This window comes from Balaenoptera borealis (assembly GCF_965194805.1).
Source record: "Balaenoptera borealis genome assembly, chromosome: 15".
NCBI classification, from domain to species: Eukaryota; Metazoa; Chordata; class Mammalia; order Artiodactyla; family Balaenopteridae; genus Balaenoptera; species Balaenoptera borealis.
In genome coordinates this window covers 38,467,560-38,486,997 of record NC_138871.1, presented here as the reverse complement: position 1 = coordinate 38,486,997, position 19,438 = coordinate 38,467,560, and the positions used below count along the sequence as shown (strand labels likewise).

At 34.2% G+C, this 19,438-nt stretch overlaps 1 protein-coding gene and 1 long non-coding RNA gene across 14 annotated transcripts in view; both read left to right on the top strand.

Moving 5' to 3' along the window:
- The window catches only part of EHBP1 (EH domain binding protein 1), a 333,981-nt gene that overhangs the window by 240,487 nt on the left and 74,056 nt on the right, over window positions 1-19,438 (top strand). For all 13 annotated transcript variants that reach the window (XM_082358000.1, XM_082358003.1, XM_082358004.1 and 10 more), the window contains one exon: window positions 5,863-6,006. In XM_082358000.1, coding sequence (XP_082214126.1) covers window positions 5,863-6,006 — 144 coding nt within the window. The remainder of the gene's footprint in view (window positions 1-5,862; window positions 6,007-19,438) is intronic.
- Window positions 6,013-19,438, top strand: part of LOC309612533 — a 15,412-nt gene continuing 1,986 nt past the window's right edge. Inside the window, exons 1-2 of the long non-coding RNA XR_014235256.1 lie at window positions 6,013-10,359; window positions 10,676-19,438. The exon at window positions 10,676-19,438 is cut by the window's right edge and continues 1,986 nt beyond it. This is a non-coding gene — a long non-coding RNA (uncharacterized lncRNA). The remainder of the gene's footprint in view (window positions 10,360-10,675) is intronic.

Sequence of the window (19,438 nt, the reverse complement as noted above, 5' to 3'; positions counted from 1 at the left end):
GCATGGATTTAATTGAATCTATGGCGCCATCAGTGATAAGATATACCATTATTTTATGTACCACAAAGAATGAAAAACACTGCCAATAAATTATGATACATGGTTTTCTTATCACATAGAATTTTTATTTTATACCTAGTGAAAGAGTTCTTTTAGACTTATTTAGGCATGGATTTTTTAATCATATAATGCTCTTATGTATACATAAAAAGGAATTTTTTTAGCAAAATAAATTGGTTAAGGTATAATCAATTTAGAATTAGAATTTAGACTCTAACTCTTATGAATCACTTTGTGATATAGAGTTGTCGGTGTTCCTGTTTTTCCATATAGTATTGTCCTCTGTGCCATCAAAAGCCTGATGTTACAACAGTGCTTCTCAAAGTATGATCTGGGGACCTCTCAGGCTCTCCAAGACTCTTTCAGAGAGCCCCCAAAGTTGAAACTATTTTCATAATAATACTAGAACTTGATTTACCTTTTGCACTTTCATTCTGTCACAAGTGTACAATAGTGTTTTCTGGAGGCTACATGGTTTGTGATATCTCAAGAGACTGAATACAGAAGTAGGTATGAGTATCTAACTGCCTTCGATTAAGGCAGATATTAAAGATTGATTTGCAAAAAATGTAAAATAATGCTGTTCTCAGTTTTGTTTTTTAGTGTAGTTATTTTTATTAGAATATGTTAACATCTAATGGGTTTATTATAGCTATTTTAAAGGAATGAATAAGTAAATATATTAAAATTTTTTTCCATTTAATTTCCAAAATGACAAATATCTATAGATGTAGCCCACATAAGCTAAAGCTTTTGGGGATCCTCAATTTTTAAGCATATAAAGGGATTCTGAGACCAGAAAGGTTAAGAACCTCTGAATTACAGCATTTCTTCACAGTTGTCTCTCGGATTTTCTTCTCAGTAATACTCACTGATAATGGCACTTTCTATTATTTTTATTTTTAATTATTTTTGGCTGTGTTGGGTTTTTGTTGCTGCACGCGGGCTTTCTCTAGTTGTGGCAAGCGGGGCTACTCTTCATTGTGGTGCATGGGCTTCTCATTGCGGTGGCTTCTCATTGCAGAGCACGGGCTCTAGGCACGCGGGCTTCAGTAGTTGTGACACGTGGGCTCAGTAGTTGTGGCTCACAGGCTCAGTAGTTGTGGTGCATGGCTTAGTTGCACCGCGGCATGTGGGATCTTCCTGGACCAGGGCTTGAACCCGTGTCCCCTGCATTGACAGGCGGATTCTTAACCATTGTGCCACCAGGGAAGTCCCAAAAGCACTTTCTTAACCTTTCTGGTAGGTCCTAACAAAAGATTTTCAGACAATAACCTGAAGTTCTGTTGCATTCTCAAATAGTACTCAAGGGGTTGTTAAATGAAACATCAAGGAATTATAGTCGTGCCACCAGAATTATCAAGCACATGCATATGTAGGTACTGATGACTATGTCTTAACTACCACCTGTATGACAGAGATATAAAATGTCATCAATTTTGTTTTCAGAGGTATTAAAATGTGCATCTTAGAATCAAAGAAATATAATAGCTAACAAAGCAAGCCCCTGTTCTCCTAATCAGAAATCTCAAATCAAATGTTCTAAGTACCTAAACTTTCAGAGTATCATAGTGTCCCTACAGAGTAGATAATCATTAAACATATAGTGACTGACATTTGCAGAATTTGGTATGCCTAAATTTGAATATCAATACAGATTTTTCTCATAAACCAGCTTTTTAAGGTAAAAGTGTTTAGTTAAATCTGGAAATTGATTAGTGTTTAAAAATTAAAAATGCTCTGAACTAGGACTCAGTAAACCTGGATTCTCATCTTGGCTCCAGTAATTACCAGTGTGACATGTTAACTAGCCATTTAAATTCTTTAAATCTTATTTTCTAAGTATGTTAAATGAAATAATCTCTGAGAGCCCTTTAAGCTCTAAAACTCTGTCGTGCTGTGATTCTGTTCAAGTGATTTAAGTGATGTACAGTAAATCCACAGGATGATAGAAGCAGCATCTATTTACAACTCCATATATGTTTATTTGTTGGCGATTGGTTTACGGGTTAGAATTTTGCTTAGGGTGAATTTTAAAACTTTTTGGCAAAAGTGTTCATTGCCTGGTACCGAAAATTGTAGTATAGGTGTTAATACTTGATAAGTTTTTTATTGTAGCTAAATTTTAGACAGTTAAAAATCTGTTTTTCTTTTGTATACTGTATTTTATTGATTCTAAGACATTTTTTACATTTTAACTTCTCTGAAATCAAGATGTTACTTATAATAATATGTTAGAGTTTAACTGACAGTGTTCTTTCTTAGAAACTCATAAAATCATAGTGAGTCTAATAATTAATAGCATTTGATTAGAGGAAATTTGATAATTTAATGTGACTGTATAGACTTAACAAGTCATAATGTTGCCCATTTGAGTGGCTGATACATGTGATAACCATTATATATCTTACACATATCTCAGACTTTACAACCCATGAGGTGAGTGGTTGGTGCCTATTATATATATATGGGAGAACCAAGATCTACAGAGTTGCCTTAAGGTCATATAATAAATGTTAAAAGTTTGAATTCAAAACCAACCTTGTCTGACTTCAAATTCTGTGCCCCTGAACTTTATGCTCACAATATCTCTTTGGTTTTGGCCATAACAGCACTAAAAATAATTATAGCCCAGATGTAAAATAATCAACAATTACATTAAGTCCCTTAACAATGTTTACCTCATTAGATTCTCCAGGAATTTTTCCTAAGGAGATAATCAGAACTGTATACAAGAATTTACATATAAAGATGTTCACAAAGGCATTATTTATGAAAGTAAAAAATTATAAACAGCCTAAATATCCAATAATATAAGACAAGTTAAAGTATGATATGTTCATATTAATAGAATGCTAGGTAGGCAGTTTAAAATCATGTTTTCAAAGAAATATTTAAGGATGTGAGAAAATGCTCATAATATTTAGACTATTAAGTGGAAAAAAGCATGATTCTACAATGATTATCCCTGGGTGCCGGTATTGCTAATTTTTTAAAAACATTTCTTTTTTAAAAATTGAGTTGTAATTCACGTATTGTATTATTTTCAGGTGTACAACATAATGATTCAATATTTGTATCTATTGCAAAATGTTCACCACAATAAGCCAAGTTAATATCAGTTACCATACATAGTTGCAAAAGTTTTTATTTTCCTTGCGATAAGAACTTTGGAGATCTACTCTCTTAGCAACCTTCAAATATACAATACAGTGTTATTAACTGTATTTACCATGTTGTATGTTATTCCCATGACATACTTATTTTGACCCCTTTACCCATTTAGCCCACCCCCAGCCTCCAGCAAACACCAATCTGTTCTCTGTATCTGTGAGCTTGGTTGCAGGGATTTTTTTTTGGGGGGGGGGTTGTTTTTTAGAGTCCACATATAAGTGAGATCATAGGGTATTTACCTTTCTCTGACTCATTTCTTTTAGCATAATGCCCTCAGGATCCATCTATGTTGTCACAAGTGGCAAGATTTAATCCTTTTTTGTAGGTAGATAATATTACATTGCATGTGGCTATCCAGTTTGCCCAACACCATTTCCCCATTGTATATTTTTTTACTCCTTTGTTGTAAATTAATTGACCATATATGTATGGGTTTGTTTCTGGGCTCTCTGTTCTGTTCCATTGATCTATGTGTCTGTTTTTATGCCAGTATCATACTGGCATATATGTTATAGCTTTGTAATGGTGATATAGTTTGAAATCAAGGAGGGTGATGCTTTTATTTTTCTTCTTTTTACTTTTATATATTTTCTAAAATTTCTATGATGAATATGAATTGCATTTTAATCAGAAAAAAATTTTGTGTTTATGTGCTCTTAAGACCAAAGCAGTTTTTCACTGTCTGTTTAGCTAATTGGAATCCCTAAAGGACTGTATAATCACAGAATTTAGAGCTATTGGGAACTTTTAAGATGATCTACTCTAAGTATTTGAAAAGTTTACAGTGAGTGGGATTTTTTTTTTTTAACATCTTTATTGGAGTATAATTGCTTTACAATGGTGTGTTAGTTTCTGCTTTATAACAAAGTGAATCAGCTATACATATACATATATCCCCATATCTCCTCCCTCTTGCGTCTCCCTCCCACCCTCCCTACCCCACCCCTCTAGGTGGTCACAAAGCACCAAGCTGGTCTCCCTGTGCTATGCGGCTGCTTCCCAGTGAGTGGGATTTTAAAGATGATCTCCCTTCATTTAAAAGATGAGGGAATTGAGAGATTTTAAAAAATATATTAATAGTTAACATTTATCAGGTGCTCACTACATTACTCTCTTTCACTTAATCTTTACAATATCTTTATGAGAGTTGATCTATTTTTATCCCCATATTATAAATAAGGAAACTGAGGCTTAAAGAGATTGAGTAGCTTGCTCACAAGTTACTCAAGTAATGGAACTAGATCTGTCTGACTTCAGAGTTCTTAAATATCATGTAATGGTTTTAAGTGACCTGTTCAATGTTGCATTGCTTATTATTAGTGGAAGAAGGATTAACAGTCTTGACTGCCAATTCAGTGTTCATTTAATTAATTTTGTCTGTTTTTTGAGAATACGTTGATTTGTAACCAGTTCAAATGCAGTTATGAACTCTGTTCTATTATATCCTATCAGTATGAGCTAAAAATCTTTCATTATCGCTTATACATTTCAATTGTATCTATTAAGTTAAGAATTTTTGTTTAATCCTCTTAAAACCTTGGGTGATGAAAATGTTCTGGAATTAGATAGTGTTGATGGTTCACAAACTTGTGAATATACTAAAACAAAAATCACTGAATTGTACACTTCAAGAAAAATCTTTGCTTAAAATTACAGAAAAATTTTAAAATTTGCTGTATCAAAATATAAAGGTCACAAAGAGACCCAAAAATGATGTACTAATTTTTAAAGTTTTACATTATTACCAAATAAAGTAATAGGTTGCTGTTTATTACCTCTTCCTTGACCATGAATGATAATTATGACTGAACCAAAACTATGCAAAGAAAAGGAATGAAAAGAAATTAAGTATCAAAGTCATAGTTATAGACATCTAAAGTCAGAAGTTGGCTACTTTAGTAGAGAAAAGGAATTTGAACTATACACACTATGAATATTTGTGCTTTGGATTAATGCCACCATTTAAGAGCTGATTTCCATTGATGTTCTACCTGTTTTTCTCCAAAAATATGTTGTAAGATTACAAATTAATCCAAGAAAATACTGTTCCAATTCTGATGTTTAATTGTTGTAAGGAAAGTGAGCCATAGAGAAAAACAGTATTATTTTTCTTTAAATAAAATATGATAGCTTTGAATTTTCTATAAACGTTAAATTGTCAAGAATTTAAAGAGTTGTTGCCACAGATAATTAAAATCTTTCAAAATGCAAATTTGGAAGACACCTTGTTATCAATTCTATACAACTATAAAAATAAAACTGCGAACTTGAAAAAATGTCTTTGCCAGATTATACTGTGATTAGCAAATTTGAAGAATGTATATAATATGTGTATGGACCTTATACCTTATGAGACTGTGTTCTAATGAAAATGTAATTAAATTTAACCCAGTTTTAGCCAGTAAAGGTATAGTTCCTTTTAGTCAAGATATATGTATTCATTCCACAGTTTGTAGTCAACATTAATATTTTCTATAGGTAATCTCATAAAACTACAATCTTATTCCTGACCGCTATTATTTTGACGGATTGTATAACTATTGATTCATTTACAAAAATGGATTACATGGGTTTTTTGGTTTTTTGTTTGTTTGTTTTGGCTTCTAATTCTGTATCTTTGTTTTTAAGCATCGAATGTTATCCAGACAAGAAGAGCTCAAAGAAAGAGCAAGAGTTCTGCTTGAGCAAGCAAGAAGAGATGCAGCTTTAAAGGCAGGGAATAAGCAGAATACCAACGCAGCCACACTGCTCTGCAACAGGCAGCTAAGTGATGTGAGGAACATTGGTTAAAAAAACATACATTGTTCATTGTAATCCTGGGGGTGTAAATAAGAGTAACTTATTTATATTTTTGATAAATTATTTTTCCACAGACTGTATACTGTGGGTACTTAGTACTTTCGTTGAACTGATAAATCCATACTTGGAGGAGCAGGTTGTAATTATTCCTACACAGCAGTATTAGCTGTTAGAAAAAGTAGGATCCTGGAATATAATTTCCACATATACATGAATAATCTGTTTTTTGTTAATTTACACTTTGTAATTTAGTTGTAGTTTGTTTAGGATTGTATTTTGTCAATGGAAGTTAATTTTGTTGGAAACATTAGAATATAATAATGATGCCTACAATTTATTGAAATAGTGGGTTGGCCAAAAAGTTCATTCGGGTTTTTCCATAAGATGTTATAGAAAAACCCAAATGAACTTTTTGGCCAGAGCAATACTTAGCGTATATTCCAGGCACTATAATGGATGTTTTGCATAATTTTTATTTTACCTAATCTCATGAAGTAGATATGCAAACTCCTTTTTAGATAAGAAAACTGAGGCTGATAGGTAAGATAATATGTACAAGGTTGTAGTTGATAAATGATGAATTCAGGATTTGAACCCAAGATTTATCAGACTCCAGAGTCAATCCTCTTTCCTATCATATACTGCCATCTCTATGTTAAGCCATATTTTTATACATATTTTTGTGTAATGCCTCACAGATAATAATGAACATATAGTAATAGAAGCCTTTAGATTTAGGGGGACGTGAACCTCTTCATGAATCTGAAAATTATGACAACCCTGCCCTATCCCCAATTTTACATATACATAAAACTACACGCTCTTTTTTGTTTTTAATTAAGATTTTATTTTTTTAGAGCAGTTTTAAGTTCACAGGAGAATTGAGGGGAAGGTACAGAGATTTCTCATATACCCTCTCAACCCACACATGCATAGCCTCCCTTCTTAATAACATGCCCTGCCAGGGTGGTAGTACATTTGTTAAAACTGTGAACCTACATTGACACATCATTATTACCCAAAGTCTGTAGTTTACATTATGGTTCAGTCTTGGTGTACATTCTATGAGTTTAGACAAATGTATAATGACACGTATCCATCTTTATAATATCATACAGAGTATTTTCACTGCCCTAGGGATTCTTTGTGTTTCACCCATTCATCTCTCCCTTCATCCCCAACCTCTGGGAACCTGATAATTTTATTGTCTTCATAATTTTGCCTTTTCCAGAATGTCATATATTTGGAACCGTAGTATGTTGCCTTTTCTGATATGGCTTCTTTTCACTTAGTAATATGCATTTAAGGTTCCTCCATGTCTCTTCATGATTTGATATCTCATTTCTTTTTAATGCTGAACAATATTTCATTGTCTGGAGGTACCGCAGTTTATCCATTCACCTACTGAAATGCATCTTGGTTGCTTCCAAGTTTTGGCAATCATGAATAAAGCTACTATAGTCATCTACATGAAGGTTTTTATGTGGACTTAAGTTTTCAGCTCCTTTGGGTAAATACCAAGGAACACGTTTGCTGGACCTTACAGTAGGAGTATGTTTACTTTTGTAAGAAATCACCAAACTCTCTTCCAAAGTAGCTGTACCATTTTTCATTCCCACCAGCAATGAATGAGAATTCTTGTGTTTTACATTCTCGCCAGCATTGGGTGTTGTCAGTGTTCTGGATTTTAGCCATTCTAATAGGTGTGTAGTGGTGTCTCATTGCTTTAATTTGCATTTTGCTGATAATATATGATATGGAGCATCTTTTTATATACTTATATGCCATCTGTAAATCTTCTTTGGAGAGGTGTCTCTTAAGATCATTGGCCCATTTTTTAATCGGGTTGTTTTCTTACTGTTGAGTTTAAAGAGTTCTTTGTTTCTTTTGGATACCAGTCTTTTATCAGATGTATCTTTGCAAATATTTTCTCCCTGACTGTGGCTTGTCTTCTTATTCTCTCTACATTGTCTTTCACAGAGCAGAAGGGTTTTTTTTTTGGCAGTTTTTTTAAAAATTAATTAATTATTTTTTTTTAATATTTGGCTGCAGTGGGTCTTCGTTGCCATGCGCAGACTTTCTCTAGTTGCGGCAAGTGGAGGCTACTCTTTGTTGCGGTGCGTGGGCTTCTTACTGCGGTGGCTTCTCTTGTTGTGGAGCATGGGCTCTAGGTGCGCGGGCTCAGTAGTTGTGACACGTGGGCTCTAGAGCGTAGGCTCAGTAGTTGTGGCGCACGGGCTTAGTTGCTCCGCGGCATGTGGGATCTTCCCGGACCAGGGCTCAAACCCGTGTTCCCTGCATTGGCAGGCGGATTCTTAACCATTACGCCACCAGGAAAGCACAGAGCAGAAGTTTTAAATTTTAATGAAATCCAGTTAAACCATTAGTTCTTTCATGGGTCATGCTTTTGGTGTTATATCTAAAAAGATACCATACCATTACCATACTCAAGGTCATTTAGGTTTTCTCCTATGTTATCTTCTAGGAGTTTTACAGTATTGTGTTTTACATTTAGGTCTGTGATCCATTTTGAGTTAAATTTTGTGAAAGGTGTAAGGTCTGTGTCTACATTTATTTTTTTGCATGTGCATGTCCAGTTGTTCCAGCACCGTTTGTTGAAAAGATGATCTTTGCTACATTTTGTTGCTTTTGTCCTATGTCACAGACATTCATTTTGGGGGTGCAAATGTAAGTAAGATTATGTTTTTAATTTCAAATTCCACTTGTTCATTTCTGGTACATAGGAAAGCAATTGACTTTTGCATATTAACCTTGTATCTTACAACCTTGCTATAATTGCTTATTAGTTCCAGGAGAGGTTTGGCTTCTTTTTTTTTTTCCTTCAATTCTTTCAGATTTCCTACATAAGATAATCATGTCATCTATGAACAAAGGCAGTTTTATTTCTTCCTTCCCATGCATACTTGTTTTAATGCCTTTCAGAGAATAACCTCTGAACTTGACCACTGTTTTTCAGACTTTGTCTTTTTTTTTCTTTCTTTATTCTTATTTTGTTTTTCTTTAAGTGAAGTATAGTTGATTTACAATATAATATTAATTTCAGGTGTACAGCGTAGTAATTCAATATTTTATAGACTATGCTCCATTTAAAATTATTGTGAAATATTGGCTATATTTCCTGTGCTGTACAATATACAGGCTTCAAGTCTTTACACAGTAATGTGATATAAAATCAGTGTAGTGGGCCACAATAATTTTATTTTCAATGAAAAGGAATAGAATATTTAATTGAAATAGAAAATATCAGAATTTATCACACATCATAGTACTTTTGTGTGAGACTTGTTTTAGTTACGTGGGTATGTGTGCCTACTGGATCTTGATATAAGATGTATTTTTAATTGTGGGTCATGATAAAAATCTTTGAGAAATGCTAATCTAGATGGCCATTCTTTCTGAGGAAGAAATTTTGTAGTCTTTATACCAACTCTTTCAGTGCCTAACCATCTATTATATCATCAATTTGTTGGTTCAGTCAGATATTTATTCAGTGTCAGAAATTAGTATTTTTGTAGAGATAGAAAAGACTAAGCTTCGGGGACTTCCCTAGTGGTCCAGTGGTTAGGACTCCATGCTTCCACTAAGATCAAAAAAAAAAAAAAAAAAAGAAAAGACAAAGCCTCTTCTCTCATGGAATTTACATTTTGGTGGGAAGAGACTGGTAGTAATGAATAAATAAGTTAACTACAGATTGTGAAAACTACATGATATAGTAGAGGATAATTTGAGTAGGTAGGAGTGACTTGAGGAGGGGACATTTGAACTAAGACTTGATGGGAGAGAAGGATCCAGTTAAGTAAAGAGCCACAGAAAGAATATTCTCTTTAAAAAGAAAGTTATTTTGTTGATATTATATTTTATTTGTGATAAACTTTGTTTCGTAGTTCTTTCAGGCTCTAAAAATTATGGAAAATTTATAGCTCTATATTTTTCAAGTGTGTTGATTTTAAATTTAGAACACCTGAGATTTAAATGATCTGTCTGCCAAGTAGATCTTAAAAAGCCATTATTTTACCTATGTGTAAAATTTACATATATTAATAATTGTCATCTAATGTTTATTGAGCACTTACCATGTATCAAGCAGGATTCAAAGTGCTTTCTTGTGGATTTTCTTGTTTAATCTCCACAACAATTATATGAGTTAAGTATAATCTCTGTTTTATAGTTGAGAAAACTGACATACAAATTAATGAGTTGCACATGGTCACACAGCCTATAAGTGACAGAGCCAAGAATTGAACCTAGACAATTTGACTTCAGAGAGTATGTTTTTTTTGTTTTGTTTTGTTTTTTTATTTTTCAGTGTTTTTTTTTTTTTTAATAAATGTATTTATTTATTTATTTATTTTTGGCTGTGTTGGGTGTTCGTTTCTGTGCGAGGGCTTTTCTCCAGTTGCGGCGAGCGGGGGCCACGCTTCATCGCGGTGCGCGGGCCTCTCACTGTCGCGGCCTCTCCCGTTGCGGAGCACAGGCTCCAGACGCGCAGGCTCAGTAGTTGTGGCTCACGGGCCCAGTTGCTCTGCGGCATGTGGGATCTTCCCAGACCAGGGATCAAACCCGTGTCCCTTGTATTGGCAGGCAGACTCTCAACCACTGCGCCACCAGGGAAGCCCTTCAGTGTTTTTTGTTTTGTTTTTTAAGGGAACGCTATTTATTTATTTATTTTTGGCTGTGTTGGGTCTTCATTTCTGTGCGAGGGCTTTCTCTAGTTGCAGCGAGCGGGAGCCACTCTTCATCGCGGTGTGCGGGCCTCTCACTGTCACGGCCTCTCTTGTTGTGGAGCACAGGCTCCAGATGCGCAGGCTCAGTAGTTGTGGCTCACGGTCCTAGGTGCTCTGCGGCATGTGGGATCTTCCCAGACCAGGGCTCGAACCCGTGTCCCCTGCATTGGCAGGCAGATTCTCAACCACTGCGCCACCAGGGAAGCCCCGAGAGTATGTTTTTAAAGCACTGTGTTTTATTTCCTTTTTGTTTATTTTTCTGAAATCCTTGTGAAGTAGGAATAGATATTATTGTTGTATCCATTGTAGAGGTTAAGAAAACGAGTTAGGAAAGGGTGTTTAAATTTGCCTAGGGTTGCAAACAGTGGCAAACTAGGCTTAGAATTCAAGTATCCTGACTTTTAAAGCTGTTTGTTTTTTCATTCAATTTATTCATTTATTACTTTAAACTTTCAACAAATATTTTATTGGTCATCTCTTTTTAAAGCACCAGTAATTTTGCTTGCACTTCTAATTTCCCAAACAAAACTTAAGCTTTTAGCTGAATTACATTAGTGTGAATTCAATATCATAAGTTAACTACTAAAACATCGCATATTCTATGTCTGTGACATCTTACTGTATCTGTAAAATATATAAGTTGGATTTTAAGAAACATGATGTTAGTGATGTTTCATCGAGTTGGATAATACTGCTGGTAGCATGTTACTTGCCACATCTTTCTGGAAACCAAGTAAACTTCATCAAGAAATGCTCATTCCATTTTATCCAATAATTCCACTAACAAAGATCAATATGCAGGTTTTCATCACATAGTTATTTATAATAGCAAAAGTTATGGAATGGCAACCACTCAAACTAGGGGAATGATCAAATAAATTACAACAAATATATATACTTGTTATGTAGCTATTGAAAATTATTCAATAATGTTTTGAAAGAATATTGAAAGGACATAGGGAAATGTTCACAGTGTCATTTTGTACAAAAAGAAAGATATAAAATAGCATATGGCATACGAACTCCATTTTGAAAGACTGTGTTTTTATATATGCATTGAAAAGTCCAGGAAGGAAAATAATCAAAATATTAATAATATTTATCCCTAAGGGTAGTATAACAAATGGCTTACAGAGTTTTTTCCCTTTATTCTCTCTGTTTTAAAAATATGTCGTGTTTAGATAAATATTTTAAACTAGGGAAATTTTTGGTATCCAAAAAGGATGTTTTTAATAGATTGTTTTCTTAGCATACCCAAACATACTTGACCATAAAGCTGTTTCATTTAAACTAATGTTGTGTTTCAGTATCTCTAAGGGTGTGTGTGTGTGTGTGTGTGTGTGTGTGTGTGTGTGTGTGTGTGTTTTAAGAAGAGATGTAGAAAGAACTGTTCACTTTTACAGTTGATGGTATTTGTGCTTAGGTGTGGAATAAATGGCGAATTCAGTACTATCAATTCTGTTCACATTGAGAAGACATTTGCTTACTTTATTGCATTTGTTTCCCACTTACCCAAAGTTGTACCCTACTGCTTATGAAACTATGCTTCAAACAGTCCCAAAGATAGTTTCCCTACCCTTCCTCTTTCAGGTTATCTTTTGCTACATTATAAAACACTGAAAACCTATTGGCATAAAATAACCATTTTATTATGCTTACAGATTCTATAAATTAGGCCTTAGGATAGGGCACTGGGGGAATGTTTTATTTCTGTTGCATGTTTTCAGGGGCTGGTTTTCGGCTAGGAACTATGCTGTCAGTTGGAACACCTACATGTGGCCTCTCCATATGGTTTCTCTACTTGGGCTAGTTTGGGCTTCCTCACAGCATGGTGGCTGGGTCTAACAGCAAGTGTCTCAAGAGAGTAAAGTGAGCTCTCTTATGCATTCTTATGATCTAGCTTTAAAAGTCACTTTTGCCATACTGTTGACCTGAGGAGACAGAAAGCTACACCCAGGTTTAAGTAGCAGAGATATAGACCCCACCACATTGTAAGAAGAACGTGTGGCATGGAAGATATTGTTGTAGCCTCTTCTCAGTTATAGTTTAAGCTCACTTTAAAAACTCTCTTGCACATTCTACTGTTGCTCATTTTTCAGATAAGTCAAGCCGTATATAGATGTGTTGGGAAGAACATCAGTTCCATGACCTAAATAGTACATCCTGGGACTATTGCTCTAGTTTTGACATTTGTTACTCTGTGGGCCTTATAGCTAATATTGAAATGATTTAAGAAAGAAAATGTAAAATATCAGGTAACTCCCGTTTCACAAAAGAAGTTAGACCTTGCCATTGCTTTTCAGATTTTCAGTTTAGTATGCAACTTTATAATCAGGTTGATATCTTTTCCAATGATATGGTAGTTTTCTTAATTTGATCATTTTCTTTATCATTTCTGGTAGCTCTTGTACATACAGGTTTGAGTTATTTAGTAGTACTGTCCATATTTTGGAAAAGTAGTATGGCCAACTTGGCTGACAAAATTAAAAGGGAAAATACCAAATTTCATCTCTGGAGCAACTGAATATGAGTTAAGTGATACTAAAAGTAGAAATTATTTAATCTCTCTAAATCTGTTTTTCCATTTGTGATATGGAGGCAAAGAAAATTTTTTTCTCCTGTGTGACATTCAAATTAATTGGTGTCCACGGTGGAGTGGGTAAGGGAACCATGACTAATGCCATCTCCACTTCAGTGTCAGCATCCCTTTCACTCTGGAGAGATCAAAAGACTTCTGGTAAATAAAAAGCAGGTTTAACTAAGAAAAAAAAAAAAATCTGGCATCTAATTTAGTGAACTGATTGCTACTATTTTCACTTCCTTATGCTCTTTAATTTGAGCCTTAATTTACCATGCCCTTATTTTTAAATTCATTGTAAATTATCTTGCTTTATAATGGATGCTTTGGTACTAAGAGTCTAGTTGCTGGCAGGGAGAGATATATATATACCCGCAGGTACCCACGGCTTTTTGTGTTCTTAGTTTAACTGAGAGTTCCCAAGAGTGAAAAAAAAAAAAAAAAGTTGGTACCCAGGAGTGACCCCAAGTCTTGAATAAATGAGTCACTGACCTTAAATCTTCAAGAGTTTACCGAAGAGCTTAGTTACTTACTCTTAGGAGACTGCTGATATAGGACTTCTTCAGCAATTTCTATCTCTTATCCTTCTAAACTTCGTTCCTATACAGCTAATCTAGGACCTTCTGATGAATACCAGGAAGAATGAGTAGAGCTATTTTAATAATTGATGTTAGAGTTCTTAAATAGAAGTATAATTGCATGGGACAAAGTCCGTGTACTCTGTACAGGTTAACCCCTTTTGAGGTATCTAGTTTGTATCTAATTCTGGGCTGAGAGAGAGAACTTACAGAGGATTCAGAGAAGTGTTAAAGGATTGAAAGCAAAGGTCTACTTTAAAGGAAAGACAGGCTTATGAAATATAAAGAGAGAACTGGGAAATAGTTTAAGTAGTAATTTGAGTATATGAAGGCTCAGATTCTTTCTGGTAACTCCCACTTACCCAAGAGAATAAGTTCCAAACTACTCAAAATGGCCTCATATAAAGTTCTTGCAAATCCTGTCTCTTCCCTTTCTAGCCTCATTTCTCACCTCTCTCCCATTTTTAACTCTACAGTCTAACTCAGCTAAGTTGCTTAGAAAGTTCCTGTATCAAGCATTTGCTGTTCTCCCTGAAATGCCTGTCTTCCCTTGTTAGGAAAATAACTTCTTCTGCGAGTACCTCTGTCATGGCTCCTAGCAGCAAAGTTAATTCTCATTCCTGTATCTTTTTCTAATATATTGTACATACTACTACTGCCACATTTATCCCATATAATTGTCTAATTATACATCTCTCTCTCCCTCAACTGTGAGCTATTCAAAGTACAAGAACCTTGTATCCCCAGCACCAAGTATTAATATTAAGTAAATGTTTGTTCAATGAATAAGTGAAGGGAGGGAATAGTGACAGTCTATTTTTCATATCTTCTGAGTGTCAACTAAGAAAAACATGAGCTTAAATATGAAAAATTGGGGTTGCTATAAAGAGTTTCTTGGTAAACAGGGGAAAAAACTGACTCTCTGAGGGTCTTTAGAGCAGAACTGATTATCATTGGTCAGAGAAAGTTAAAGGGTTCCCCTTTCTCAGATCAGTTACAGAGATGACATTTGCCACTTTGGGACTTGAGGTTCCCTGTATCATCCTTTTCTTCCTATTCTTGAATCCTACATTTTGATACCTTCCTTTGTTATGGTGTGTACACACCAAATTCTTACACATACCTACTCTTCCCATACTCTGGGACCTCTCATTAGAGTTCAGCTCCCAGCTCTGCCTTGAATCACATCACTCTAAGCAAACATTCCCTCATATAAATTAGTATAGCTTTAGGCTGGAAGGCTAGGAAACAATTTCTAAGACACTGAAGACAACTCTTGGTAATATTATCTTGTGGATCCTCATGTACAGACTCTACTTAAGTTATCTTCGGGAAATATTTGAGCTGTAATTTCTCTTAAAAGGGAACTTACAAACACAGATACTGTAAACCTTATAATTTTTCTTAATTTTTGTCAAGACTACCATTGCGTGTTTTAATGAGAACTTGCTGCAAGTACATAATGAATTTAGATCTTTATTAGGGAAAGTAGTTTACATTATTCATTTGTATCTCTGTGCGTTTAAACATTTGTTTAACCTGTTTCAGGTGTTTTCTGAAATTAGTTTTCTATAGGAGACAGATTTCATTGCTCTGAGCTCTGTGATTTCTATTTCTTTGCTTCCTATTCCTTTTGAGATTTTCATGTTACATTTTACTAATATAAATTTTAGGTGTGATATTTGTTTTGTTCATTATTTTCCACATATACTTAAAATAATTTTTTTCAAAGTACAGCTCAGGGGTTTGACAGGTTCAACAGTCTAGCTATTATATAGCCAAAGGAGCTTCCTTGATTGTATAATATATTTAAACTTAAACTCTGAGAAAAATGTAATAACTTTTTTCAAGAAAATATTTCCTTTTTTATTATTTTTCTTTATTACTCAATTCTCACACTTTTTCCCCAAGAAATGCATAAATAGAATTTAAGAAGCTAGTCTATTTCAGACTCTTTTGCTTATTACTTTACATTAGAATATAGTTGCTTTTTTTAAAAAATACATTTAATAAACCCACCATGACATTTAGTTATACTCATGTAATTATAATAGATAGCTGAAAGACATGTTTGCATTTGATATACTAAAGTTTAGGATCAGTACACTCTAAGAATAAGGGGCAACAATCCTGCTACCCACACTCCTTGGAATTGCTATTAGGATATGAAGCACTTTGAACCTATCAGAAGAAGGATGCTATATAGGTTTAATTATACCTTTTTGTTTTTAAGAAAGAAAGAAATCTATTTTATAAATAGAAAGTCTAAAAAGAGAATTGGGAATGATTCTTCAATCTAGTTAGTCTAATCACTTAACAGTGAATTTATAAATATGTTTTTCATTTTTTCAATCATAAATTATGTAACATAAGAATATGGTTTGCACATAGTTGTTAGATACCAAGAATATATTTTAAAAGAAAAATCAGCCAAAAAAATCACAACATTATTATAATCCAGACTTGAAGTTTTTTGTCTGATATTTAATCTGCAAACATAGTGAGTGACCCATTACAATTAATTGGCATAGGAGTCCACCCTCACTTAGCAGGATCAAACTGCAAGTTAGCAGCAAGTCCTGAAAGGTTTGTAATATCTGTCTTTAAAGGTTTGCAGTAATATTTGAATCCTCTAAAGAAAACTATATGGGAAAGGAATTTCAGTTTGGTCAGTCCTTAGTTAACTACAAAGATCAGTAATCAAGAAAAGATACAGTGACTTTTTTTTTTTTTTTTTTACTGGTCGTTAGCAGTGAATTCAAAGGGCTTATTTGGTAAGAATGCAAGGCGCTCTCTTTTGCGAATTAAACCTTTAACAGATATTTTGTTGATATGAAGGGGTGGGATATCAACCTTGTACTTTTGATGTTAATTGGAAAATATTGATTTAAATGGGACTAGTCTGTTGTGCTGATAATTGTAGCAGATTTAGGTAAGATCACTAGATCTTTTCCAGATAATCAAAGAAGCAGTTACCATCCAATTGGTAAAAAACACTAAATATCATCATATCATCTATCTCTGAAAGAAACTTTTCCCATAGTTTTCATATATATATGTGTCCCAAGTATGTCTCATCGTAAAACTGTATGTAAGATTATGCTTATATGTTTATGAATATCAGCTGTGTTACATTTAAATGGCTAGCCTCTAGGAATCAAGCTTTAAAATTAAGGTCAAGCTAAAATTTTTATTTTTCCTGATTATATATATTATTAGTTCTATTACTAGGAAGAAGTAGGTAACTTTGCACTTGTAATTTTGAAAGAACATCGGTTATTATAAAAAGAAATCTAAAACCTCTCATAACAGAGAGTAAGAATTTCTCTTATTTACAGATTTTTATTCTCTGTATGAACTGGAATGTCTACACCTAGGGCACAAAGATGAAAATATATTCCTTATTTCTTACGCCAACACAGTTGATAGAAGATTTAATGTACGTAATCCGTTTCAGACCAGTAAGACACTTTAAATATATAGCTAATCTTTTTTATAGTTGCATTTTATAGGAGAAGAATGCCAATGTGCTTCTGTATTCGGCATAAATGCCTCTGTACATAGCAGTGGTTTTTATTCATTATGATTTAAATAATAGTTTATCTATTGTGTCTAAATTTAAGTTGATTTGAAGTCTGCTATCCTAACAATGGCTACTAGACTTCTTAGAAAACATATTGTTAGCTTGCTCACATATCTTCAAAGTCACACAAAATACTAGCATTGTTGGGGGAAAAAACTCAAGCATCTTTTCTATTATGTGGCCACAAACCCCTAGTCTCAAAAGTCTTATTTATTTGAGATTGCCATGAATACATGAATCTAGGGCTAGGTATTTTAGCATCAGGAACACTCCTTTTATGCGACTATTAATGGCCATAGACATTTTCCATATGGCTGTTCAGTGCAGTGTTGAACATCCCAGGATGATATCACCATTACTAAGAGCTGTATTTTGTATTGCCTATTCTGTTATTGCTCAGTATGCACAAGGGTAGAGTTTAAATCTTTATTCATTTCATTTTTTAATGTTTCTTTTGTTCTCCTTATCATGTTCTGGCTTTCCCAAGGATATATGCTTTGAACGAAAAGTCACATGTGCATTACTAATTGTGTGCTATTGTATTTACGGTTCCTAGTGGTGGCACTGTGAAGCTCCTAATTCCTTTGCTTTACTTGATGTAAAATAATCTGAGCGTCTTTGATAGCAGTGAAACAGTATTAATTGTTTTGTACATTTCTTGGTCACTCTTCTTAGGTGGTCTTCATAATCTATTAGAACTTTCAGCCAGATTTTTGTAATGTCATGCCTCCAGCAGTGATTAAATTGGTAATTAATGAACAGTCTTTGGCAATGTAAACCACATCCCGTTAATTTTCCCTTTTGAGTTTTTAGAAGTTGTCTTCTGTGTCAGAAATCATTGCGCCACCTTGCTATGGCCCCTTGGCATGAAACCACAACGACTTGATTTTTGCAGCCATTAGTAGATCAGAGCAGTAATTTCACAGTATTTTGGTCAAGGTAATTATAATACCAAGAACTGAGTAGATTTGAAAATTCACGAAAGAAGTCCAGAAATACCAGGTGAGCTTCCTTGTGTTCACTGGAACGTTATGATTAGTTTAATTGGTCTTTGTTTGATTTTAGCCGCAGAAACTATTTGTGTCACAGCAGTGCAGTGACTTTATACTTGAGTGTTTCTGACCTTCTTTGACAGGGGTGGGTGCAAAAATGAACCCTTTGAAATAGTTCCCTTCCCCAAAGGGGGTTAAACTGCATTTAAAAAATTAACTATAGAAAAGAAAACTCTAATTAATTTCTTAATATCTTACTTTATTTTATGAAATGCTTAGCAAGTGTATTTTCTCTGTTTAAAATGTTTGCAGCTATTTTGATTTAAAATTTTTTTAACCATTACCCTTTCCTGCCTCTGAGATTGTTGACGTACTGCTTCGATATTGTAAAAGAACATTGCAATGCCTTAATGAGAGTGAAATTGAAATGCTGCTTTCCTTTTCATCACAAAGTAGATAAAAGTATTCCCATACTTGACTGATTGCTTATATGTGTATTAACCCTCGGTGATACACTGTGCACATTAGAATTTAAAGAGTCACTTGCCTGTTGGCTTCTGAAAGGATTGTCCTGGTCACCTTTTCTGGAAGCCCTTAATGAAACCAAATAGTTTGCTTGGAGTTTGGACCTAACCATCGGGGTGTTTCATGCAGTCTTGTCAGTTGATGTTCATGAATTGACTTGAACAAAGATCAAAGTGTTCCTACAAATGAAGAATCTGTGAGACAGCTCCTTCAATTGCACCACAAGAGCTAATCAAGCCATCAGTTCTTTATGCACTCTTAAGTGTCTTTAGAATTTAATACCAAATGATTTGTCAGTACAAATTGATATTCTGATTTTATGCTTTTCTCATTCCTAGCTTTCTTCCGCTGCACCCCATCTCCTAACTGGGGGAAAAATACAGTTTCTTTTGCCACTGGGTTTT